The 27,448-nt window shown below is 45.0% G+C and overlaps 1 protein-coding gene across 2 annotated transcripts; it reads left to right on the plus strand.

The window, feature by feature from the left end:
* Nucleotides 1-2,786: 2,786 nt before the first annotated feature.
* LRP12 (LDL receptor related protein 12) lies at nucleotides 2,787-27,078 on the plus strand. 2 transcript variants are annotated; one of them, XM_072151341.1, is made up of 8 exons: nucleotides 2,787-2,897; nucleotides 4,849-4,929; nucleotides 18,691-18,747; nucleotides 20,099-20,234; nucleotides 21,470-21,672; nucleotides 22,419-23,511; nucleotides 25,657-25,789; nucleotides 26,046-27,078. In XM_072151341.1, exons 2-8 carry the CDS (start codon nucleotides 4,860-4,862, stop codon nucleotides 26,892-26,894), a joined length of 2,541 nt encoding a protein of 846 aa, XP_072007442.1. In that variant the 5' UTR covers nucleotides 2,787-2,897; nucleotides 4,849-4,859; the 3' UTR covers nucleotides 26,895-27,078. The 2 variants fall into 2 exon arrangements, with proteins under 2 accessions (XP_072007442.1, XP_072007443.1); XM_072151342.1 differs by having other exon boundaries at nucleotides 4,849-4,920.
* The last annotated feature ends 370 nt before the right edge of the window (nucleotides 27,079-27,448 follow it).

A 27,448-nucleotide genomic window follows, 5' to 3' on the forward strand; every position in this document is an offset into this window, starting at 1 on the left:
TGAAAAGTAGTAACTGTCCCTATAAGAAGCCATGGAGGTTCTGCAACTGTTACATGCTCTCTAGCTCTGTAGTAGACATATCAGTGAGGACGGGGGATGACGTGACTACGACAGACTCCCATAGACATGCAGAGTGTTTCATCAGCTGTTATACTGTACACTAGTGCAGGCCGCAGCACAAGGATCATCTGTCACAGAAAACCACAAGACCATTTGCTTCTAATATTTCTGTGCAGCCAGGATCACTATAACAGAGGTTTCCCAGCACAGAAAATCATGGCTTATAGAGAACACGTGCCGTCATCTACTGGTCAATGATCCTGAGAATGAACTTTACTCATTCATGAGGTTACATTGATGCGAACACCTCAAAATAAAGGGGAATTCACCACCTACATGTTAAAAAATTGATAGCTTTTTATTTCATCAAATATATAAAACCAACAAGCTCCAATTCATTATATTTACGATTAAATGATCCCAAGATTGGTAGGACAAACCAACAGCTTAAAACAGACAGGTCTATGGCTTTAGGTTAAATCAATAGTTATCCAAAGGTTCCCATCATTGATTTACATTGATATGAAGCAGAGATTTTACTAACCCAGAGCAATGGCCACTTAAATCTTAAAGGCATTGTCCCACATATTACTTGACTAGGAGATAAGTGACTAGCGTGGGGTCAGTCACATGTACACCACTGCTTTCACCACTGCAATCCAAAAGCTCCAACCATGATCACATGTTGAGGTAACAATGTGGCTCATTTACTAAGGGTCGCACGCACTTTTGTCGGATTGTGCACCGTTTTTGGGGCTAAAACTGCTTGCACAGGTATTGAATAAGTGTGTGTGCTGGATTGTGGTGCATGCAACCCTTTTTTGGCGGAGCTGCGCTGGCTTCCATGCGACACAATTTAGGGGGCATGGTGTCGGACGATCCGATTGATTCGGACTGAGCGCGGAATTTAACTTTCAAATTATGTCACAAGCCCAAGCACTTACATGCACCACTTAAAAGATGGTGAACTCGGGCGGACCTGGGCAGGGAAGCGACACATGCAGGATATCGGGTGCACGTTCTTAGTGAATCGTTAGACAATGCACTGTATGTGAACTCCGTGGACGGGTAAGTAAACGTGCCTCATTGTGTTTAGCATACGCGATGGAAACTCAATGTAAATCAAGTTTCTGTGTTAAGGGCTCATTCACATGGCCGTCTGCGGGGACGTACATGCGGCCACATTTACGTCCCCATAGACGGCAATAGCGTCATGGCGCAGATACGGTGCCACAGCATGCTCTATCTTTCGGCGAGTGTGCACGGGGGGCATACCGCGTGTGAATGTACCCTGAATTTGTATGAATTTGTATGTAACTCGTAACTGTATATTTTATAATTATAAGCCCCAAGCATAATTCTTTTGGTCTATATGACAATTGGATTTTAAAAATGTTGGATTTTAAGAGCCACGATTAACACTAAAGCTTCATTACAGACACTTGTGATAACTGTTACAGCTGTTTATTGTAGCCTAAGGATAAAGTACAGTAATTGAACAATATCCAGAGGACCGTTTGTAACTAGGGGTCGCCTGGATATTGTTCTTAAGTAGGGGACCGCTTGTATATGACAAAATAGACTTAGTTGCGGATGTGCTTAAAGGGGTATTCTCGTCTGCGCATTCACATTCAGTATGATAAATCTGCCATATATAAACATTTCTTCAATTAGATGTTATTAAAAAAAAATGTTCCTGTGTGAAGATAATTTCTCATAAATGTAGTGATTTTGTCCCTTAGAAACGAGATAGCTTCCTCGGATACGGCCACCTCTGCTGGAGGGATTGCACAAAGAAACAAAAGGTTTTTGTATATGAAATGTCCTGGATTTACTGTATGACCCACAGCGGTCCTCTGGTAATGATTTCTGAATCCAGGAGGTCAGACAGGACTCAATAGCGCATGTCTGGCCACTGCTACCAGAGTGTGACGTGGTCGTAACCGAGGAAGCAATCTCGTTTCTAAGGGACAACATGGCTACATTTATGAGAAATTATCTTCACACAGGAACATTTTTTTTAATAACATCCAATTGAAGAAATGTTTATAAATGGAAGATTAGTTAAACTGATTGTGAATCCCCAGACGAGAATACCCCTTTAAGTCATTCACAGCAGAGGCCTGTGAGCTTCCTACTGACTGCTGGGACTCATAGAAAATGTCCTTCTAATCTTTCTCTGGGCTCCAGTCATTGCTGTTCTCTAATTAGCATCATCATGTTTCTTGCCTAATAAAGGTTTTATGTTGAGATATTTTGGTAATTTTGTAAAACAGTGTTCTAGGGACCTGGTGACCCCTTACACAGATCCATAATGTTCATCAATGGAGATGAATGGATTTCTGCAGAAATAAATTGATCAGACATTGTTGTCTAATTTGATCTCCAGTGTAATATATATATAAATATATATATATGTAAGTATGTATATACTACTAATTAGATCCACTCTTCTCGCTCCTGGTGTGCTGTGAGCCCCTGGCACATGCCCTGTGTTGATCCCTGACCTCCACACTCTCTCCTCACTGACCCTCTCCCCGCTACACTGTAACCTTTCCTCATTAGCTTTGTATTCTCTCTAGTCCCCATAGTTCTGAATCTGACCAATCACAGCTCTTCTTGCAATCACAGCATTGCTGAGTACAGGTAAACCGCCGTCTACGATTGGTGGATTGCGTGCCTTTCGGTCATTGGTGGTGAGTGGGCAGATGGGCGGAGCCAGCCGCAGCAGGGAAGTGTTTTCGCAGCAGGGTGAGTGTATCGCTCCGAGCATCCGGTCTCCTCTCCGGGCTCATCCGTTACCGAGCGGCGGACTGACCGCGGGACACGGCTGGGAGGTAGGTGGCGGGGGCGGCGCTGTCCCGGCACACACCGCGCTATGGCTGAGGCTTCATATACATCTCCATTGTCTCTACATAGAGCCCCATTGTATCCTCCTATACACTGACACAGAGCGGCAGTATCCTGTGTACAGACCTAGTGTACCGGCACATCCGCACTGTTTATTACCCTATACATATATACTATACAAAGAACCCCACTGTACCCCTAAATCTAAACATATCTACCCCTATATTCATACAGAGCCCCACTGTACCCCTAAATCTAAACATATCGACCCCTATATTTATACAGAGCCCTTCTGTAACCCTTTAAACACACACACATTGTATATATCACCATATAAACAAAGAACACCATTGTCACCCTATATATATATTTACAGAGCCCCACAGTCAGCCCCATATCTATATAGATCCCCCTGTGTGTGTATACACTGTATATATACATGCATACATACACAGATCTCCACTGCTGCCCTATAAATATATATAAACAAAACTTCACTGTCTTCCTGTGTGTGTATATATACTGAGCCCCACTGTCATCCTATATCTATATACACACAGAACAGTGTATGCTCAGACCTCTTGTGCCATATATTTATATATTACCATAAATTCCCTTATTCTTCCATTTATAGTCAATTTTTAAATCCCTGCTGCTCTTAATTTTTAACCCAGTGGTTCCCCTTAATTTAATCTTATGTACATTATACATTCATTGTACCTATAGAGGTTTTTAGATGTCTTGTCAAGGGAGAGAGCCCCCCAGACTCTTGTGTTCTCACTATTGGTTGGAGAAGCCCACCGCCTCCACGCTTGGATGGCAGGGGTGGCGTTTAAGCAGGCAGTTCTGTGACCCATCTATTTCCTAATACTGGATCACAGACAGTTGTACAGGCATAGAATATCAGGGGACTCGTCTACAGGGTCAGTGAGAGTCACTTGATCGGTTGTGCCCGGTTGACCAACAAAACTTATTGAATTGAATAAGAGCTCAGCTTCAGTTCCTCTCATCAGCCACTATGTACAAAGTTGAGTTGGACTTCTTGCTTTGTTCTGTTTTTAATTCTGGACCTGGGAGTTTGTCAGAAATAGAACGATGAGTGTCGGACCGCCACTGATCTGATACAGTTATCTCTCTCATCTTCCTGGAAAACCCCTTGGGCTATGTCCGCTCTCCCGTGTTCTGTGCCGTGATCTTGTTGCACGATCTGTGGCTGGATCACGGCTTCCATTGTAGCCAATGGAGGCCACATACAGTGCAGCGCGAGCCATCGCATCGGGCGGCCGAGCCACAAAACATAGAACAGCATCTGTATTTGTCATGTTTTGCAGCGTGGCTCCTCAACTTCCTATGGATCGGGGAGGGGTGAACAGCACTCACCCTTCCCATCTCCTACTGGCACATGTATGCTGCTCAAGCAGTGTGCATGTAGCCTTAGAGTCTATCACTAGTGTCTCCATCTCGCCCCTGAGTTATTGTATTACTGTGTGCCAGTGATGCCACCTCTATAATGTAAGCACTTTTTAAGCCCACGTATATGCTACACTGCCGTATGTCAGACATCTAGTCAGTGTTTTATTCTTGCCTTTCCAATATTGTGTTCAGTTATGCCCCCGCTATGTGATCACCAGTGCCCATCAGCATATATGTGCCCAATAAAATGCCAACGCTTGAAGACTAATGATGCTCCTGGCTGTGCACTCACAACCATATAGCTAAAAGACCAGGGAGCCTGGTATGGAAAACTAGGAGGGTATACTACTAAATCTAACCCAGAGCAACACAGTCCACTGCATTCCCTGCTTATAAGGGCCTGAATGACAGGCGGGGGGCCTGAATGACAGGCGAGGGGGCCTGATTACCCCTGGGGGGAGGGTTGTGTTTGTATGACCTATTTTTCATGATTTCCATCTGATCACTGTTTTTGGTCTCCTACAGGCACATTTGTCATGGGACTGGGGGAGCAGTCTCTACAAGGATGGGCGTCCTGGCTGCTGTTTTGTCTGCTAGGTATGGCTGGTGAGTAAGAAAGTGATCACCCGGATATCGCTTGTATTATCACTGCCATTTATTAAACAGCTTGAGTAATATCTATATCTGCAGACATTCTGTGCCGAGGTATACTGGGTCCCTTCTACTTACCCAATGCCAGGTACAGAGATTCACATGAGAACAATACAATCAGCAGAGTATAGTGAGAGTCGCGCTTTACTTTCACTGTTCACGGTTCAGTAATGGTGACCTTATCCTGAAACTGAAATTGCTGATGGGTTTCCACGTAGGGTGACAATCGTTTTCCCATCTCTACCCGATACTCGAGTTGTCAGCTGTCATTTTTATTATTACTGTGTGATCATGAGCAGTGACTGATGGGGAACGTGGCACTCAGACTGTGTTCACATGTTGCGCTTAGAAACAAGTTTCGTGGGTATCTGGGTGGAGCAAATGCGTTTACACTTCAACGGTTGCGTTTGGAAACATTGTTAACTAACAAAAAACGTGTTGCTTATTCCTGGACTAAGCGTTTAGGTGTAAATGCATCTGTGCTCAGGAGAAGCTCCGCCCAGATCCAGTCGACTTGCGTTTCTAAACACAACGTGTTTTTGTGTGCGGATCGTGTGCGTCTCCATTCTCTATTGTTCAAATGTGAAACGTATTCCCTGACCTCTCTGGTGTTGGCACTGCCAGAAACCAGGAGCAGTAGATGGCTACACCGGTTTCTCCAGATTTTGTATACAGTGTAACGGATCCTCAGAACATGTAACAGACTGTATAACAATACACATTACACACGTGCCCCCCAGGGTTCTCCCAGCGTCTTCTGTGTGAGGCAGCCGGTGGGGATTACCGTATGTTACCAGGGCACAGCTGAGTATGAGGAAACAAGACTCCTGTATGGGAAACCACAACGTCTGCTGCAAGTTACGACACATGGTAGAGCGCCACAAGGGAAGACGTAGTAACGAGAGCTGCGGGGGGTCCTGTAGCTTCACGCCTCTCCGCTGGCTTGTAACGTCATGCTGATGTTCATGTTTTACTGGGGAAACAAAGCTCATTTGTGGCTGACGTGTGCAGACATTTTGGCTTTCCTCCAGGCTATGTACGTCTAGGTCTGTGTATAAGGTGGTGTGTAGGAATTGGGCCACTTTTGGTTATGGAGACTCTTTGGTGTGGGGGTCTTGGTTCTAAACGCAGATCTGTTATGTTACATGGAGCAGAGAGGAAGACATTACCTGAACATCGCCTCATGCCTTGTGAAGCGACCACATGACTCTGGATCCAATGGAAGGATCATAGTGCAAACCGCAACTCCCATTAACGCCTAAAGCTCGCCGCAAACATTGTGGATTGCAGATGGGAGACTCTTTATATGCGTTTAGGAAGCTGTACGGTTTTATTTTTATAGGGGATGCAATAATTTCTGCAATCTTCATCATCTTTGGACGCCAAACATCTTTATTTTGGTTCCCCGGTTCTGTTCACTATAGTATAGAGACCCAACTTGATTTTGTGGTGCACTGCCCATTTCTCCATCTTTGATACAGCGCTGAATCTAGTCTTCCCTTTACGAGACGGTCTTTTTGAGGAATTGATGAGGAGGACGGGCCCCGGACCATGTGCTTTCTATTACCATATTAGTGGAAGGAATGTGTCTGCTTTGGACAACATCATCAGTACAATGTAACGCGCATCTCGCGGGGAGGGAAGCCTTGTTCTCAATATTGTTTCTGGCTGCTGAGCTGTGGAAGTTTAATGGTGTTTCCCAGCAGAGTTCACATGCCGTTCACGCATGACACAGTACAGCCAGGATTGTCAGGGCTCCTCTCTGTATTTCCCATAACGCCACGTCTGGAATTTATCATCTCAGTTCCTTCCAGAAACATCAATCTGTCTCCACTGTCCAAGCAACACTAGTAGGATTCTCATAGGATGGTCGTGGGAGCTACATTAATTGTCTTCATATCGTAATATTAATAATTTTTTTACCTTTCCCGACCCTGAAACTGTGAGGCTATTCGGCAGTGAGTGCGGTACGTTGGCTTCATAGTCGGTGAGATTCCTACATGGCTCATACTAGTCCTAGAAATCTGATTGGTGGGGGTCTGACATCAAAACCCAAAAACGTGACTGGGCATTAGAAAAGATAATCGTTTTGGGGTCTGGTTGTTGACCACCACAGAGTTGTGCATATCGCTGGGAGGAGAGGCTCTGCTACAGCCAGTTGCCTTACATCCAGACCAAGGTGGCCCTGTTTGGCTCTGGGTGGCCCTGTTTGGCTCTGGGTGGCCCGGTTTGGCTCTGGGTGGCCCGACCTTATTTGCCAGACCAAGACTTGTGAAAAGGAGACGTTTCTAGTTCTTTTATGTATTTCTGAATGAATACATGGAAGAAAAGTCCTATTAAAATTGGAATTTCACTGCCTTTTTCTTGTGTAGTTTTTGCACGTTTGGTTTATTAAGCCATTGATATTTTTCTCTCTTTTTTTTTTTTTCGTGTGGGTTCTTTACTACCCTCAGATCCTATACAAATGATTGTCCTCCGTGCCTCTGGGCTTGTCGTGTTTTTAAGAAGGTTTGTTATTTCTGGAGCGATTTACAGCAAACTGATCAATGCATGAAAAGTTACATTGCAGATAAATGGCGATGCTGCAGGGACCATTACACACCGCGCCGCGTCCTCCTGGAGTTACCGGGACAATTGACTGCTTTCATTCTTACTATTAGACCTCCGGGCATCAGACTTGTTACATCTCTAATCGTCTTACACAAAGTGCACACTCCACCGCAGAGGACGGCTGCCCGGCCGGATGATTGTGTGTCCCGTCTAAAGAGAATTTTGGCCTCGCAATGCGCCTTCATATAGGACCCCATAGTCCATTCTTCTGATTGGCTGAGGGGCAAAGAGGGCTCATCCCAGATGCTAATGACTCAATTTCAGGGGCAAAGATCCAACAGGTCCCTTGTACAACACAAAGAATAGCTTAGCCCATTGTGATAAGGCTGATGATCTACTGTATCTCCCGCAGCCCCACAGGACACTGTTCTGTTATCTACTGCAATCCCATAGAGAATATTTATACAGCGGCAACCCTTGTGTATGACTCCCACTTCATTCAGAGATATTAATGGGACCCAAATATTTACCCTATGTATTGCTTAGAGTCTAGAAGATGACCTAAAATTACATGAATACTTTAAGATTGTGGGTGGGGGACTATCAAGGCCACAGATGTCACACCGGCAATGATCTTCATCACAGATAAGGAATGGCCATGTGAGTCAGGCAGAGCGTGAAAGGGAAGGGGGGGGGGGTACGTATATATCTCTATCCTCCCACCACAAAGGTGGCCCCTTAAGTGTTTTTCAGCAGTAAAGCACTTTTTAAAAACTCTTGAGTTTTTATGACCTCACACTTCAGGTTATAGTTTCTCCAGAAGAACAAATTTTCCTGTTTGAGAACATGTCCTCTCCTCGTTGAGTGGGATTTGTTCGTGTGCAAATATTCGACTGTCCTAACCCTCCCTGTTTAGCTGTACTTGAATTTTATTTTTAGACTTTATTTCTTCTGTAGAAGGAGCATCAAGTGATTCTTAGGAATCGTAGTGCAGATAACCGCCTTCTGACACTCCTGGTAGATTTCCCGGCATAAACTGAAATCTTGTATACAACCCCTCATTTTTCTCAACATGGAGCTCCACTGATGGTGGTACTTTTTGATTCTCCCCTACCATCAAAAAGGCTTTGGGTTACAAAAGGTACCACAGGTTGCTGCCCCCCCACCTGGTTACAAAAATGTAGGTAATTTTGCTAAAAAAAAAAAAAAAGTATTGAGTGGTAAGCAGCCAGGACGCAGGAACCTTTTGTGGAGAACAGAGAATCCCTTTAAGTTGCCAACAAGAAAGTTTGGCCCAACAAGCTCCGTCCTTGCGTTTCAGGGATTGAACCTAGAATCACTGAAGTGAACACGGGAAGTGCCATGGAATGCATGGAATAGAGGTTACGCTTGGTATTACAGCTCAGGCCCATGTACTTAATTGGAACATAGTAGCCCACAGGCCTTGTGATGAACGGATGTGATGTCCTGTGTTGTGACGGTCCTAGGAGCCATAGGACCAGGGACGGCAAATCTAAAGGGCTGCTTGGTGTTGTGTCCTGTGCCAAGCTCAAACTGGTGACCCATCCCATGCGTACTGGACTGGACAACTCATTTAATTTAGCCGAACTGTAATACCAGATGCAACCTATGAAGAGGTGTGGCGCTGGAATAAAGCGGTCAATATGGTCAACCCCCTTTCCTGACCACCAAAGATCAATCTATAGGATAGCCCCATATTTGGTCCTACAGACTGTTCTTCATACTTAAAGATGGGTGGTTTACACATATCTCGCGGTATATTGTATGCAGCAACATCTGATATTTCATAATTTCTCGCTTTGGACATATTTGAAGATGCCCGTTGTGTCTTCCATCCCTGTATTACCCCCGGGGATAGGATGTGAAAGCTGAGCTGCCGTGTACTCGCTGGCTGTAAGACAAGCACAGGCCTGTGTATTGACACTCTCTCATTAAGCCGCCTTCATTCCAGATCTTCTCCAGATATCCCAAGCATTCCCTTGTTTTACGTCTGCTCTCCGACCCCTAGAGCCGTCAGAGAGGAAGCTTTAGTTTTCTCTTGTTATTCGTTCCGCGATCCGAGAGGACACTGACTGGATATCTTGCATCCAAATGTCAAGTTATTTAGTGTCGGAGTGATTAACCCTCAAGCTCTCTGTGCAATTCGATATTTTAGCAAAATAATTTGTATATTTACATAATGGGTAGCTTATGGATGTTTAACTTGTCCTGTGATGTCACATGGGCCAGGAGGATGTCCAGCCAATCTGATGGGAAGACTCAATGCAGGAGTGGACTAATGAGCCTAATGGTGCAGCAGATTTGTCTTCCAACATCGGCTGTTGTCCTAAATTCGTCACGTTTTTAATAACTTAGTCATTAGGTGATGGACAGTAATGGTATGTCCTACTTTTTTCAGCGGGTGAGGCTTGAGTATCTCGATGATCTAGGTTAGTGAGGCCTCAGGAGACTACTTGAGAATCTCTAAGGATTTGCAGAATATGTTGGCCTTCTTGTCATCACAGACGGCTATTATCCCAAAAAGCCCATTCTGAGAGGTCACAGATGTTCCTAGGTAAATAAAGGGTGTCCATTGATTTCAATAATCAGGATCCCGAGGTCCAGTGAATAGAAGGGAGTCCTTATAAGAACCATGACGCCTCCGCTCCGAAACGTTACAGGTCCCGAAAGATCATATGGGGTCATCATGAATGAGATGATTGTATGTCGTGTGTGACCGGATATACGCAGATGCGGATGAAAGTCTGGGATTGTGTGGGGTTTTATAGGAATTTCCATGTCTGAGATGGGGAAAGGTTATTTACATGGCCTCTTTCTCCATCAGTCGTGCCTGTTTTGGTGTTGCAAAATGTTCCCAGGCTGTAATGCCAGACACATCCTACGAGGAACAGAGGCGCTGTTTCTGCATGGAGGAAATAATTCAGTTTTTCTGTACTGTGAACGGAGACCCCTATAGGCATCAAAGTTGTGGGCACCCGTGGTTGTCTTCTTCTCGGCACCTGGATGTTTTTGCAACTTGTTTTTCTAAACCATCACGTCGATCTGAGCAGGTGTCGCTTATATTTAGGCTGCATACATCATTTGTGGCTTGTCGTTATTACGTGTTTGAGGTTTCTGGTGTGTATTGTTTTGGTTGTACAATCCTTGTGGTGGTAGCTAGTGCCCTAATGAGTAATCGAAATTGCGACGATCGGTGTCTTTTAGATAAGTGATTTCTCCTTTATCCTGCTCCAGCTACCGTTTCGGCACCAAACGTGCTTGGGAGTTCTGGGTTGGCCACGATGAGTGGACTCCTCGGACCTGGAGACATCATTTCCGTCGTCCATAAATTAGTCGGACCCTCTTATTAATTGGGGCGCATCTGCCGTCAGCGGACCACAACATCGAGTCAGGTTTATCTATAGATCTCACCCTGTGCATAAAGTTGGTAAAATTCTAGATCCTTCTTGTAGAGTTCCGCAAGTATATAATTTACAGGCCATCAGGAAGACATGTATTCATTCTGAGACATGTAAGTGGTGCTCGGTTGTACGCTCCCATCATGACATTTAGATGTTCCTAGACTGGAGATTTCGTACAGGAGGCGGCTGTGAGGTCTGAATCCTGATGAGGTTCTCCCGTGCCGAGCACTTGCTAAACACAACATATGGATGACCTGATGTAAGGCCTGTAGACCCCATACAGGGTCACGTAGGTCAGCCTCCTATTGTCCCACATTCTTGCACCGACTGTGGTTTTACTCTCGGACCATCTGCCGGGTTTAAACGACGTGTATAGTTAATGCACACAATGACAAATTACTGCAATGATCACTTATTTTTATACGAGGCGTGAATTTACTGTGCGTCTTGTTCTTCCATATGTCCCTGAAGAACGCACTGCTGCAAAATGTACCGCATAGCTGCTGACCTGGCAGCCTCACCAGCTACGGAGTGATGCCAGCACCGTGCCATCCTCCTCTTCCTCTGCTCATCCAGGATTTCAATCCAAGGTTAAATAAGAGGGTTTGTTTTTTTTTTTTTTTAAGAATCCGTAGCACTTTGGGTTAGCGCAGTTTCACAGTACTTGGAAACACTGGGTGCAGACATAATTGGACTCCTAAACATCTGGGGCAATGATAAAGAGGTATCCATGGGAGATTAGAATAAGATTGGTACCCCCAATGACTCCTCCGCCAGTTCCGTTCCAGCGCTCTCCGGGGTCCCTGGTGCTTCCTGGAACACAATTACTTGCAGCAGCGGTGATGTACCTTGAACACTAATTGACTGAGTAGATTATATTTCGGGTCAAAACGGAAACTGCGAGGATGAGCGTTGCTCTGATGTTTGATATAAATTGGCAACATAGAAAAAAATTATTATTATCCATTTTTATTTAAAAAATTTGATCATTGTTTTGCGTTGTCTCATGGGCAAGTGCCCTGATCCTGTATTTAGGACACATCTTATTGAGGCGTCGCTTGAGGCACACTGTTGTGTTGCTCCTTTCCCTGTGACCATGTTGATTCGGGTTCCACATTTCACGCTAGGGTGCATCTGCACAGTTCGGTTATTTTGTTTGGTGCTATTTTTACTACCTGCCACCTGCTGCATTTGTTTGTCGTTACACATTGCTTTCCCGGCTGTTGTAGTCTGTTGTTGCTCTTTTTTTACGCATCATGAGGGGGCGGAACAGGTGAGCGCAGGCTAAAGTACAAGATACACGGATCGACGCTGTCGGACAGAATTTGTAATGCTGTTGTAACCCTAATGATTAAAGGAGAGGGTGTCTACATCCTATCAAATATAACTAATGCTCGGTGTCCCATCCCTGGAAGGGTGTTTGGTTCATGAAACCCGACCAGAGCGTGTTTCGGGAGCACGTTAAGAAGGGCAACATCTGCAAAGAGTTTGTATGTTCTCTCCGTGTTTGTGTAGCTTTCCTCCGGGTCCTCCAGTTTCCTCCCACACTCCAAAACTTTCTGGTCGGTTGATTAGATTGTGATCCCCATTGAAGATGATGAACGATCTGGCAAGCTCTGTGTTCGCTATATAAATAAAGGCATTATTATTTATTAGCAATGCAGCCTCTAAACGTGACTCCTCTATGGCAAAATATGACTCTTCTAATTCACCTTTTTTAATTGGTGAATGGTAAGAATTCATGTAAGAGGGAATTCTAGAAAGGATATAAAAATCGTATGGTGATTATGTTCACAGCATACTGGGCCAAATGGTTCTGGGCCCACTTGTAGGACACTGGAGGCATTCAGAGGCCACTGTTTGAACCCCCAAAACCTCTGGGCTAGTCCAGAATAACGGGGAGAGTGCAGCCCGGGAGGACACAGAATTGGCACACTTTTAGAAAGTTTTTATTTTGGCAACAAAAAATTAATGGGCTAGAGTGAATTTGCTGCAAGTACTGCTCCATGAAAAGCGGTTCTGTACAGTCCTGTCTCTGATGCTGGTTGTCAGGTCTCTGTCTGTCACATGTGACTGCACTTGACTTTAAGAGACCATGAACTGGCGTGGCCTCCTTGCAGACTGTCCATGACTGGATGGTGCGGAGGGCACACGCTCCTGAGACTGTCACCGCTTCCTCCAGCTGTAAATAATCATCGGACCGCACGTGTCATCTCAGCCTCAGCAAATGAAGAAACTGATCAGCGTCAGGCAGGAGATCTCAGCATCATCTGTGTGGTTAGTTCACGTAAGACGGTCTAATGGGCGGCCACTAGTTTAATGGTGGGTTTTGGCATCCAATCTTTGATCTATTAGATGTGAAAGGGATCTAGCAATGTGCAGAAGGTGTAGGCTTCAGGGAGATATAGGAGGATGTGGGAGAGGGGAATGAAATTATCAGGGAGGCAGGAGTTGTTGGGGGATACTGTGGGGACAAGGGGGATTATTTTTGGGAAATGGAAGTGGCCTTGTGAGGAGTGATGTAGGGCGGTAGGATAAGTATCTTGGAGATCGGGGGTGATTGTGTTGGACACTGAGGAATTACATGGTGGCGGGGTGATGGATGTGGTATGGTGAGGGCTGACGTAAGAAGGGGGGTGAGATGGGTGCGGAACGCTAACAGCTGATGTGGGAGGGGACGATGGATGAGGGACACTAGGGACTGACGTAAGGGGGGCGATGGACGTGGGATGCTAGCTGCTGACGTGTGGGGTGGGGCGGCGGCGATGGATGCTGATGGCTGACGTATTGGGGGGAGCAATCGTTGCAGGACACTTAGGGCTTTGTACATTTTTTCTTATTTTGCTCTTTTTAATTTTTATATATTTTTTTTTTTTGTCATTTTCAATGGGTATACAGCTATTGCATTTGGCCATCTCTGCACCATATAGATGAATAGTGGTAAGGATGCAAGTCAAACCAGCTGCTCTATTCATTTGGGGGTACAAAAGGCCCCGTCCTCATAATCTAATGGACCCACTGAAGAGCATATGGACAGAGCATAACGTGGTGAAATATATAATATATTCCAAGGATCTATGTTTGTTACAGCAGTAGGAAACAAGCTGTCCTCTCTGTGCCAGATCTTTTCCTTTTTCCTACATGTTTAATATTCCGTTTCCAGAGCTGCAGAAATGACACGCTACAAGTTTTTATTCCGGACAGCTGTCTGTCCATATGTGATTCAGATTTTTGGCTCCTGGTGCGTTTTACCAAGAGACCTTTCCCGATATTGCACGGGGACTCCATCTTGTCCGTTTGAGCTGACCATCACGCCATGGAATCTGGATGCCGTATCCGTAGTGCACTCGCATATATCCGAGCTTAAGTGCTGATTAATAAAACCCAGTGGTCACGGAAATTTCTATAGCAGTGGTTCTCAACCTTTCTAATGCTGTGACCCCGCAATACAGTTCCTCATGCTGTGGTGACCCCAAACCATGCAACTCGCAGTAAAAACACAGTAAAATTGCGGCTCCAATGGCTTTAGGCGACCCCCGGTTTTGGTCGTTCGACCCCCACTGGGGTCCCGACCCACAGGTTGAGAACCACTGTTCTATAGGGACATGGTAGGAGCCAAGTTGTATCTAATATTTTGCCTAAACTGGAAAATCAGGCAGCCACTGAAGAGGTTCTTACTAGTTTCTTAAAGGGATTGACCCATAATAGGGTCACCCTTATTATACTTTTTGAAGTTTTACATGGAGCCCCCAGTCACATGAACCCCAGGCAGCAGGACTCAGCACTTCCTGTCATGCCCCATGTCCTGCTGGTTTGCTGCAGATGGAGGGCGCTGTGTAGTCACTACTGTCTGAACACCCCCTCCATCATAACCACTCAGTGGTTCCAATGACATATGGAAATTTTTGGAACGCCCCTCGCAGCAGGTTCCCTTTAAGAGCAAAGAGTACATCTCCATGGTGCAGCATCTATCACTTCTGAGTGCGGCTAGAATTACATTTGCGTTAATTACAATTACATGAAATATTTACTGGGACAAAATAATGGGAAGGAGAGAATGGCCCAAAAACCAGCTTGAAAACTCCAAGCGCACAAATTCGATGTGACATCTTAAACCCATGTAGCGGGCTGGTGGCGGGGGGCCTGGGCACGTATCTTCCATCCTCTTCATGTCGCTGCTTTTTGATGCGCCGGGTTAAAGAATAACTGAGCGTCTCCATATTCCATAATCCTTTATAAGCTAGGTGTTTAAAAATGCAGCAGCCCTCGGGCAGACAAGCCGTACGTTGTAGTAGCGAGTACCTGAGGAATCCACACATTGAATTAGACCCACTTAGAATTCCAGCTTCGCTTGTATCCGTCTAGTTCCGGCTTGCTTTGCTGCCTCCATAAAGCCTTCCCTTCAAGATTCTTCAGAAGTCTGTCGTGTGGAAGATCTGCATGCGTAGCACGGCTTTCTTAGGTGAGCATAGGATGGCATGGGGGAAAAAAGTACAGAATATCAAGTATCAAAGACTTGGGGCAGAACTGGTATTAAAGGGAACCCGTCGCCACATTTTTTTTTTATAAATACTTTTAGTGGCAGGTTCCTATAGAGCCCTAGTAACTATCTGATACCCTTCTTTTAGCCAAAAGTTTTTTTTTTTCCCTCGGATCTCCAGAGTTATAAACTTGCCTGGTATCTAGGGATCTATAGAGTGAGTCGTGGGTGTGGCCTAATGTCATGTGACCAGGGTGACATCTTCACAGGTCCTTTAGCCTCCTTACATTAGCCAACTGTGCCGCATGCACGTATCTGACCACATAAAAAAAAATCTCAGCACGCCTGCATGGACTTCTAGTCCTCTTCATGCAGGCTGCTGTTACTTCATGTGATATGATATGCTGTGATTTCATGAGATCTATGCTTGGTGCATAGTTTGCTGGTATTAGGAGGCTAAAGCACCTGTAATGATGTCACCCTGGTCACATGACATTACTGCTGCATGGGAAGGAGATGCTGGATTCAGCCCAAGGAGGCCATGGCTACCTCATCCACCTTGACTCACTGTAGTCATCCTTGCATACCAGGTAAAATTATACAGTTCAATGGGAATCTGAGGGGAACAATTTTTAGCTAAAAGAAGGGTGTTTGTAACTAGGGCTATAAATGTGGTGACAGGTTTCCTTGAGCAATTTCTTTCTACTAGACTAGTCATCTAAACATCCCATTAAATTACTGATGTGTTGTGTGAAATGTTTGTTTCCCACAAGCCAAAAAGCGACCCTATGCATCATTTATCATAAATGTATGTTTCTTCGTATATATGATAAATCCAATGAATGGGAGATACCTGAGTGTTGTGTTCTGTAATTTCCGACCCTCCCATAATAATGAAAGGAGTGGTAGTAGATGCGCTCGACCAATATTGAATGAAGCCGCAGCAGCAATTGGTGAGAACCCCATTTTTATGTGCGGCAGTACGACCTCCACTGAACAGCTGATTCCACAAACCTTCAGCTCCAGAATAAGAGGATTGAGCCAGCGCTTTAGCCTCTTTTCGTAGTGGTAGGGTAAATAGATTAGTCGTCGATGAGCGGCCAAGGGGTTTCCCAGGAATAAGTATTCCTACACTGGACTAGAATTTGTGTTCTTCAGAACTTGTTTTGAAGTCGCCCAATCCTGCTAAAGCCCCAACAGTCCCATGACCGGGGCTGGAAAGGGATATTCCGCCTAAAGGAGCTGACATCATCACCAGGTACCCATTTACTGTAGTTGAGGTTTTTGGGGATCTATATTTTTGGCCGTTAAAAATTAGTCTTGCAGGACTTTTCCTTAGTGTTGTACAGAAGTCGTCCACCTCTGCAGAAAACCGTATTTTTCTCACTATAAGGCGCACAAAAATGCCTTGAGCTGTGCACAGGTCTGCCACCTGCTGGTCATTCATCCTTATAATCAGGTGCGCCTTATAATCTGGTGCACCTTTAAATATGAACCTAGACGTTTTAGCAGGCATTTATTGAAGGTGCGCCTTATAATCCTTATAATCCGGTGCGCCTTATATTACAAAAAATACGGTATATTGCATACAATCTTTTTTCTACATCATGCTCCTTACCTCCCCTCTGCAAATGTACTGTACACAAGTCCTTGTGTTTGAGCTTGCCCTCCTTATACGTGTACATATCTGTGTAGAGGATGGATCACTTACTACAGACATGTCCGGGCAGGTTTCCTGGAATATTTCCCTGAAGATCGATGTGTTGGATTATTATGTATTCGGTGCTCATTATAAAGTGTTAGTTTACCTGCCCATGTATGTTCCTCCAGGTGGTGAAGATGTTGGGAGTGGGGGGGGGGGGTCATCCTCTATTATGTCAGGTCTGAATTCACAAATAGAGTAAAAATATTGTTGGGGAAATGTGATGCTTATGCTGATGGCTGTAATATGGCTGTGTTGTTTACGGAGCCATTGTCGCTGTCATCCCAGTGCTGGAGGCCTCGCACGTCTGCGGAGAGCTGGCAGGACTGGATCATGGCACGCTTCACTGCTGCAGCACATCACTCCTGTCCTCTATCTACACACCATTGTGTCGGAGAAAGCCTGAAGGCTCCTTGTTTCTGCAGATTGGTGGAGGTCCCAGAGGCCCTATCCTTGCCGGATGCTTTGATACTAAGTTGGAATACCACACACATTGTAGATGGATTGTAAGAGGAAACCTACCATCAAAATCTATCCTGATAAACCAGGGACTTTACTCGTAGATCCAAGCTCCTTGACTGTGATAATTTTCTTAATTTGTTATCCATGGCCTCCTTCCTTCTAAAAATCAACTTTACATTTTGCTAACAAGCCAGGAGGGCTCTAGGAGGCCTTCATAAAGCCCCTCTGGCTTTACATGTTGTTACACTGTATCCCCCTACTCCCTCTGCCTGATGTAATCTCACAGCAGCAGATGAAGTTTCAGCCCACAGTGAAGTGTGTGTATGTTTGTGCACAGTGTAACAGCCTGTGAAGCTATAGAACGGAGGGGCTCTAGTAATGACCACCCAGAGTCATTCTTAATAGGCATAATTATAAATGTTGATTTTAGAAGGAAGGAGGCCATGGATAACAAATATAAGATTATTACCACAGTCCCGGTGCCTGGATCTGAGTAATGTCCCTGGTTTATCATCATGGATTTCTATGGAATATTTCCTTTAAAATCTGGACTAATCACAAGATCTGGTATTGTGTATGTACTACTTGGGACACCAAGTGGTCAATGGCACTGGGGTATATATTATATGTGAGAGAGTGGCCTCTGGGTCTTGGGAAATGCAACCAGATGTCAAATCATAAGAGTTTGTGTAAAGAAAATCGAAATAAGTTTGGTCATATTTCAGTCCTAGTGTTACCCGACCATGGTTTTTTTTTGTAGTCCTAGTGTCGTCCTAGTCGCTTCATGTTTTTCACATGATTTTTTTTTTTTCATCTCTGAGCTACTACTTTGAAACACTCGCATGAAAAACTGATCCGTCTGGGATGACATCCTTGTGCCATCTTGCGCTGCAGTGATGCTCCGGTAACCAGCGTCATAAATCACAGTAAGCTCAGGGCAAACGAAACGTATATATAGCCTGAATATGGCCGTCCTGATCTGACTGACTGGGTCCTAATGAGCACAGTTTTATTTAAAGAGCAACTTTTAATTTAAAAAAAATACCTATTCTGTAAATTTCATATATTTATATATTCATAATAATTTTTTCTTTTTGTAGAAAATGTGGCCAATGCTGATCGCTCGGAAAATGTTCATCTTTCAGGAATCCCACTCGGTAAGTGATGATAGCAACTGGAGCACCCCATATACACCAGCAAATACAAAAACAGCGCAATTCGCCCAAAATTAGAGCTTTTCTCCTATAAATATCCCCCCGTTTTACGTTCACCGCTTCTCACAATGCAAGAAAATTAAGCGGCTGAAATCTGAAATTATTCAGAAAAGATTAAAGTGACATCTGCCTCGCTCTGAGCAGATTTCACTTAACTAAATCGACTGCCTAATTTCCTGCCTACATAAACCCGGCATTAGCCCGGCCGCGGGGAACACGTTTGTGTTCAGCAATTCCGTGAAATGAAAATTTTGTTGTTTTGGGACTGGGAGATGGCGGAGGGAAGGAAAGAGGCCTATTACTTGGATGCTGAGGTGAATTCACCTGGGAGATGTGAGGGAGATGTGAGGGAGATGTGAGGGAGATGTGAGGGAGATGTGAGGGAGATGTGAGGGAGATGTGAGGGAGATGTGAGGGAGATGTGAGGGAGATGTGAGGGAGATGTGAGGGAGATGTGAGGGAGATGTGAGGGAGATGTGAGGGAGATGTGAGGGAGATGTGAGGGAGATGTGAGGGAGATGTGAGGGAGATGTGGGGGAGATGTCTTTAGCCACTTTACCTCATGTGTTTTGTGTGTAAGTGTGGGGGGCAGGATATTTGTTAATTTACTATTATACATCTAGTAATAATTGCTTTCTTGATATGTAAAGTCCTGTCTTTTACCTCATCAGCCAGAGATTCCTGACCATAAAATGGCCGCAGATGGCTCGTGATTTCTCATGGACAGTTAGAGATCACATGACCCTCCATCTGCGGCCATTTTATGGTGAGGAATCTCTGGCTGATGAGGTAAATGAGAGGAGGCTTCACTTTACATAATAAGAAAGCGAAGTTGAGCTTTTAATTAATGTATATCAGTAAATTACCTAATATCTTGCCCCACACACTTACACACACACACAGAGCAAAAAACATGAGGTAAAGTGACCAACCCCTTTAAATGCTGGTGGTACATGTGCACCGCTATGTTGGCTTGAATTATTTGCAGTCCCGGCAGATGCACATTTTGTTTCGCCCGTATACGAAATTCAGACTGTCTATACATTGGTCAGGGGGTAAGTCGTCCTACTCCTATAATGTGCCTTGTGTATATTGAGGTATACAGGTAAGTGAGCTCCCAGCGCCCCCTGCTGGCAGATATAAGACTTGCATTGCTCTGCGTTTATCGGATTAATCATAAACCTTTGCTCCTGGCTTTTATCTCTCCCAGTTGTCTCGTAGATACATGAACGGGCTGCAGAGAACGATTACCTGACGCTGTAATTAAAGTAAATCACTTTTTTCTTGTTTGTAGCGTGTGCAGGGATTCCTGAACAGATCAGACAGCCGAGCGGTATCATCACCAGTCCGGGCTGGCCTATAGAGTATCCGTCCAGGATAAACTGTAGTTGGTACATCCATGCCAACCCTGGAGAAACTATCACAATCAGGTATGACACATGCATGCCTTGTTCTGCTAAGTGTGCATGTGTTTAAAGGGAGTCTACTAGTAATTTTGATCATACAAAACTGCAGAGAGTGTTTGGCATTGGTCCTGGAGATCGGTGTAACTATAACTTTGTCTGTGTTATTGGTAGCAGCAGGACTGTGAAATGTGGATTTTTATTCCATGTGTTGCTGGACTTGGAGCACTCTAGGAATGTTTGGTATTGTGCCCGGAGTTCTTTGTAACCATACCTTTTGTGTATTTTATTATAGCAGCATAAATGTGACACATCATTTATATTCCAGCATTGTAGCTTCTGCAGGGTGTTTCCTCACACTGCTGCGCTCTTAACTCTCTACCGTGAGTTGCACCACAGCAATTCTCCTTTGTGGGAAAGCAGTAGTAGTTTTTATTTATTTTTTTTGTTTTAACCCAATAAGCTCCCGCTCGTAGTGGTTGAATGCAGAGAGTCAAGTGCACAGCAGTGTGAGGATCCCCCTTCAATGCAACAATACTGCTACATCCTGGATTATAATCACATTATTACAGAGTACTACTGCTGCTACTATTAACATATACAAATCTCCAGGGGGAATGCCTAACCCTGCCTGCAGAGAACACAGCAGTGTGAGGAGCCACTTTTGACCTCGCATGCACCAGTACAGTTACATCCTGGTATATACATATTCTGACACAGTCCTGCTGCTACTATCCACACACAATGTTGTGTATACACAAATCTCGAGGGGGAGTAGCTATCACTGTCTCCTGCTCTTTATGCAGATTTCTGTTTAAAGGGGAGGGGGTCCCCTGTCCCTTGAGGACAATGAATTGGACGTGGTGAAATTCACCACAACTGATCCTTTCTTCTCCTGACATCTGCCAAAACGAACATCTGATGAGCATATCATCCAGATTAAAGGGGCTCAGCTACTGTTGCCGAAATCTGCTGATACGGCTGCCCCCAGTCTGATATAAGCATCTGACATATAAAGGAGACTTTTGATTCTCTTGTACAATGCACCGTCCTCTCTGGTTATGTGGGTGTTGGGTGTAGACCCTGAAGCATCAACAGCTTTGCAATAAGGGTAGAAAATAACCCACAGGAATATAAAAATATAATATTGATTTGTAGGACTTGTTTGTAGGCCACGCACAACCCTGCTGTCTACTGGATTTCATTGTATTCATTCCGATTTATTAGATTTATTTTATCTTCTATATCTCTGTTGTTTTCAGTTTCCAGGAGTTTGATCTCCAGGGATCGGCCACCTGCAACTTCGACTGGTTATCTATAGGCCCAAATCAAAATTCCGAAGGGGCCAAAGCTTGTGGCTCCACAATCCCAGCACCTTACACCTCCTTACAGGACCACGTCTGGATCAAGTTTCATGCAGACGACCGCATATCCAGAAAGGGATTCCACCTGTCTTATGCTACAGGTACGAGAAATCGCTCCCAATCCTCCACGTCTATGTCTTATCTGACGTAGTAGTAATAATACTTCCACAGATTACACAGCGCTGCACAGTGCATGTCAAATCGGTTTCTGTCCCCAATGGGGCTCACAATCTAATCAACCTACCAGTATGTTTTGGAGTGTGGGAGGAAACCCTCGCAAACACAAAGAACATACAAACTCTTTGCAGATGTTGACCCAGGTCACCAGCACTGCAAGGCTGTAATGTTAGCCACTAAGCCACTGTGCCGCCCTGTGTACTATACATGTCCCCTATATACCCTGAAGGACCTTTAACAAAAACAATTCTATTCCAGGGTTGTAGCTGAACTTCTAGCACTGTGGTGCACTGATGTGTGAGAATTCTTCACTGAACTGCAGCACAGCCTCTCCCTCTGCTGTTATATGTAACCAGAAGCCTTCTGGTTCAGGGTAAGGGCTGTGCATGTTCGGTGATATGATCTCACAAGCCAAACCAGATGCTCCAAGTCCAGCTACAATCCTCGATCAGATCAGTACGGATCAGACCTATCTCCAGGGACAATACCTAACATGCTCTGCAGCTGACTACTTTCATAACTGCTGGTAGACTCCCTTCTTTTGGGAGAACCCAAACCTGCTGAGGCTGCACCATCAAACAAGGCCTATGGGTCACTTTGCTCTGATGAGATTTGTAGCCGAATACAATTTTGTAAATTAAAGTTTTAATCGCTTATTGTCCATTTTTAGGAAAGAAAAAATGTGACCGGAACCGATTTCGCTGCGACAACGGAAAGTGCATATCCGAGGCCTTAAAATGTAACCACATGGACGACTGCGGCGACGGCTCTGATGAAAAATCCTGTCCCAAAATCCCTCACCCCACAGAGGCGGCCTTCCAGCCCTGCGCTTTCAACCAGTTCCAGTGCCTGTCACGATTCACTAAAGCCTACACCTGCCTCCCCAATTCCCTAAAATGTGATGGGAACATCGACTGTCTGGACTTGGGGGACGAGATCGATTGTGAGTTACCTACTTGTGGCCAGTCACTGAAATACTTCTATGGTGCATTCAGCTCCCCCAATTATCCTGATTTCTACCCCCCTGGTAGTAACTGCACTTGGCTTATCGACACCGGAGATCGCCGCAAGGTGATTCTGCGTTTTACAGACTTTAAGCTGGATGGCACCGGCTATGGAGACTATGTTAAAATTTACGATGGGTTGGAGGAAAATTCTCGTAAACTTCTGCGAGTTTTAACTGCTTTCGACTCGCACGCTCCTCTAACCGTTGTCTCGTCTTCCGGTCAAATCCGGGTCCACTTTTGTGCCGATAAGGTGAACGCCGCCAGAGGATTTAATGCAACGTACCAGGTGGATGGATTTTGTCTCCCATGGGAGATACCCTGCGGTGGTAACTGGGGCTGCTACACGGAGCAGCAGCGTTGCGATGGCTACTGGCACTGCCCCAACGGAAGGGATGAGCTCAACTGTTCAATGTGCCAAAAAGACGAGTTTCCTTGCTCCCGCAACGGGGTTTGCTATCCACGATCCGACCGCTGCAATTACCAGAATCATTGCCCTAATGGTTCCGATGAGAAGAACTGCTTCTTCTGCCAACCGGGAAACTTCCACTGCAAAAATAACCGGTGCGTCTTTGAGAGTTGGGTGTGCGATTCGCAAGACGACTGCGGCGATGGAAGCGATGAGGAGAACTGTCCGGTGATTGTGCCCACGCGGGTCATCACTGCTGCGGTGATTGGCAGCCTCATATGTGGGTTACTGCTGGTGATCGCCTTGGGATGTACCTGCAAGTTATACTCTCTACGTATGTTTGAGCGCAGGTAAGTGGACGTCCATTTTGGATATTATGAATGAAATTGGCTTCCAGCTCCGGATCGGAACCCATAGTGAATGGAGCAAAAAGTATTGTGCTGCTTCCAATAACTGGTTCGGTGTCTGGCACCTTTGTCCCATCAATTCTCTCTTTGAAGGGGCGAACAATGATGAGCACCGGTCCCTTGTTACCATATCCGTCTCTCTCTATGGGACTGTAGCCATGTGCCACACTCGGCATGTAGCTCCTCCATTCATTCATTAGTACCGTATTTTTCAGATTATAAGGCACACAAAAATTCTTTGATTTGAAGTGCCATGCTGCAGTATTACAATCTACAATGCAAGTGAATTATTGCAGATTTTGTGAGTGTTTTGCTGCCAAATATGATGCATATTCTCGTTAATGAAGATGAAAAATCTGCGGTACTTATGAGGAGTGTATCCCAAAGAGATATTTCCAAAATGAATGTAAAGTTACACCTGCACAAAGTCATAGAGGGAAACTTATAAGGACTCAATACTCTTCAGCACAAGAGAGATTCCGACTAATTCCTCAAAGGAATCCATCTTGATAAACCAGGGACATTACTCATAGATCCAGGCACCGGGACTGTGATATCTTCTTATATGTCTGTATGAGAAGGAGCATATATGTATGCTAATGACCCCAAAAGGACCGCACCCCCTTGTGCTGCAGCTTCACAGGCTGTTACACTGTCTCTCCATGATGTGATCTCACACAGTGGGAGTAAGAGGGGAGGTGCTCCTCCACAGTGTAATCTGTGCAGCAGCACAGAGGGGCGCTGGTAGTGCCCCCAGACCTCTTCAGACTCGCTAGCATAATTTTTGACATAGTTTTTAGAAGGAAGGTGGTCATGGATAACAAATATAAGAAGATTATCCCAGTCACGATTGTGCTTTAAGAAAGCAGACTCCAAACAACCCCTTTTTTAAGCTCTGTCCACGTTATTTGTGATGTAGGTATTTGTCAGATGCTCCATAGTTGGCGGTTCCTGTAAAGCGTGAATTGTGAAGTCCTTTACCGCACTGATGGTTGAGCGTCTGCGCCCCCTCAGTTTGACGTTTCCCTCCTTGGAGTCTTTGTACATGACTTGGCCGGAGTGCGTCTTTTAATATGGGCCAAGATGTGATCTCTTACGTTCCTGTACACAGAGTGTGTATTGTGCTCATGTATATTACTAGAAGTAGTACAGCCAGATCCGATAAATGGCCGGGGCTGGGGGTGGATATATCAGAAGCCCAATGCTGTGTCACAGAAAATGTCCAGAAAATCTAAACTACGAATGTCAAATTTAAATGGGGGCTGATGGAAATTCTGTTCTTAAACGTGTTTTCCAACTCCGAACACATGGCCTTTTAAAGAGCATCTACCACCAGGATAAAGGATTGTAAACCAAGCACAATGACAGACAGGTGTGCGCCCCCTCTGTCAGGATGTGCTCTTCTTTTAGCTTCTTATGGCCTGGTTTTAAAAAAAAAAAAAAAAGCTTTAAAATTATCCAAATGAGACTGAGAGGCTCCATGTTAATGGTGTTAATGGGGCCTGGAGCCCCTCAGGCTCATTTGCATAGTTTTTAAAGATGCCTTTTCTTAAAAACTAGGACATAAGAAGCTGAAAAAATAAGCAGATTCTGTCTGTGTGCTGGATTTATTATCCTTCATCCTGGTGGTAGATGTCCTTTAAAGTTTTTCATCATACCACAATATAGGGTCTCCCATGTTATACTTGCCTCAGTAAAGTTTGTATGCAGTCCATGGAAGCAGCGGTTCATAGCAGGTTTCGGGACTTGCACACCTCTCCAGCCACTCATATGGGAATGCTTATTACGGAGAAGGCCTACAGTAACAACTACAAGCCAGCTGGACACAGGGCATTACATGAAGTCCCGAGTCCTGCTTCCTGAGGTTCACGTCACCTGCGGCTTCAACGTACTACTGACTAACGTTACCAGGATAAGCATGACATGGGTGACCGTATGAGGGTCTTATGTCTTCTTTACTCAATCTTTTATAAAAGTGATATATTTTTGATATATAGTTAATTGAAAAAAAAGCACTGGTAATTTGGAGCGCTGTGATCTTACAGTGACCATCTGAAACTCAACCTCGTTGATTCCTCCCATTTATAGGTCCTTTGAAACACAACTTTCCCGAGTGGAAGCCGATTTATTGAGACGAGAAGCTCCGCCTTCTTATGGACAACTGATCGCTCAGGGTCTGATCCCTCCAGTGGAAGACTTTCCTGTGTGCTCTCCAAACCAGGTAAAATTCTGCATTCTTTAGGGCATCAGACTTTCGTTAAGGGGACCACCTTTTCCCATTTTTCTGTGTATCTTGTCCTATGTCCACGACGTGCCAACAAATGCATATGACCGCTGCAGTGGACCCAATGGTGAGATGTCCATGTACAAGAGAGAAACTGGTGGGAACCAGAAAATCAAGGGATTGGTGGGGATGCTTGCATTACTACTTGGTTAAGAATTTTATCAAAAATTCTGTTTTTGTTCTTTTTCTTCAGGCTTCTGTTTTGGAAAATCTGCGAATCGCTGTCCGCTCTCAGCTAGGATTCACATCCATTCGCCTCCCGATAGCTGGAAGATCCAGCAACATTTGGAATAGGATTTACAATTTTGTGCGATCTCGTAATTCTGCTTCTCTATCTTTGGTATCCACCAATGGAGATGGTTCTACAAGCCAAGGTGCTAACCGAGAAGGGGATCGGGGTAACGCACACAGGGGACTCTTCTCTGTGGAGTCTGATGATACTGATGGGGAGAATGACAGAAGAGATGCTCAGGGGGCTGTTGGCGGTGTTGCTGCTCCTTTGCCTCAGAAAACACCTCCTGCTTCTGCGGTTGAAGCCACCGTGAGCGGAAGCGGCAGCTCTACTACTCCAGCAAGTAACAGCCGACCAGCAGATACCCTAAGGGAGACCCCAGCTCCAGAACCTCCTGTTGTAAGTCCAGCCCGCCAACAGCTCAGCAGCGCTCTTAGTAGAATGACTCAAGGTTTACGTTGGGTGCGAATTACTCTTGGGAGGTCAAGCTCTGCAGGTCAGAACCAAAGCCCCCTCAGGCAACTCGATAGCAACGGGGCTGGAAGAGAAGACGATGACGATGTAGAGATGTTGATTCCAGCCTTAGACTTTGACCTTAATGACTGCACTAGACCGTTACTTGATCTGGCCTCGGATCAGGGGCAAGGACTTGCACAACATAGTGCGACATCTCAAGGAGCAAGGTCCTGCAGCCGCGATGGTCCTTGTGAGTGCTGCGGTATCGTCCACACCGCTCAGATCCCAGACACCTGCTTGGAAGCGGTGCTCAAGAATGAAACGAGCGATGACGAGGCCTTGCTGCTCTGCTAGACTCGCACACGGAAATCATGTTTGGAGCAATATCTAGTCACCATTTTGTACTTCACAGAAACCAACAAAACTTGGAATATTTTGGCAGTAAAAAAAAAAACCTCTCCAATTATTACCGGAATTAGTTCAGCATCTTGCTGCTTGTGCCGGTTACCGTGAAGGTCCTGGTGGGCGTTCCATAAGCTTATTACGGTACAGAGATAGTCTAGTTTACGCTGTGTATTGGTTAGTTATGTGCGTGGCTCTGTGAGCGGCAGGTACTTGCACAGGAACACAACTAGTGATATAGGAGACTGGGATGACCCCCATCCGGTACAGACGGAAAAAAATCACGCCTGCAGGACCTGAACCTGGAATGAGTGTTTTTTTTCATTTTTTTTTTTTTTTGTGTGTTTTTGTTATACTTTTATCAGTTTGTATAATATATCATTTTCTATTGGTTACTCCTGTCAGACTTCCAAACCCCACCCCCTATTTTTTAATTTAATTTTTTTGTACATTGATTATCTTTTTTTAAGAGGTTTTCTGCTTGATCAATCTAAAAATTTTTTTTT

This window comes from Engystomops pustulosus, chromosome 5 (assembly GCF_040894005.1).
Source record: "Engystomops pustulosus chromosome 5, aEngPut4.maternal, whole genome shotgun sequence".
Taxonomy (NCBI): domain Eukaryota; kingdom Metazoa; phylum Chordata; class Amphibia; order Anura; family Leptodactylidae; genus Engystomops; species Engystomops pustulosus.

Bases quoted from the DNA above. Each gene is read 5' to 3' on its own strand.
- LRP12 (XM_072151341.1), top strand. From the start codon at position 4,860: ATGGGACTGGGGGAGCAGTCTCTACAAGGATGGGCGTCCTGGCTGCTG. The intron at 21,673-22,418 runs GTACGAGAAATC...GTCCATTTTTAG, and splicing joins CCACCTGTCTTATGCTACAG to GAAAGAAAAAATGTGACCGG. The intron at 25,790-26,045 runs GTAAAATTCTGC...CTTTTTCTTCAG, and splicing joins CTGTGTGCTCTCCAAACCAG to GCTTCTGTTTTGGAAAATCT.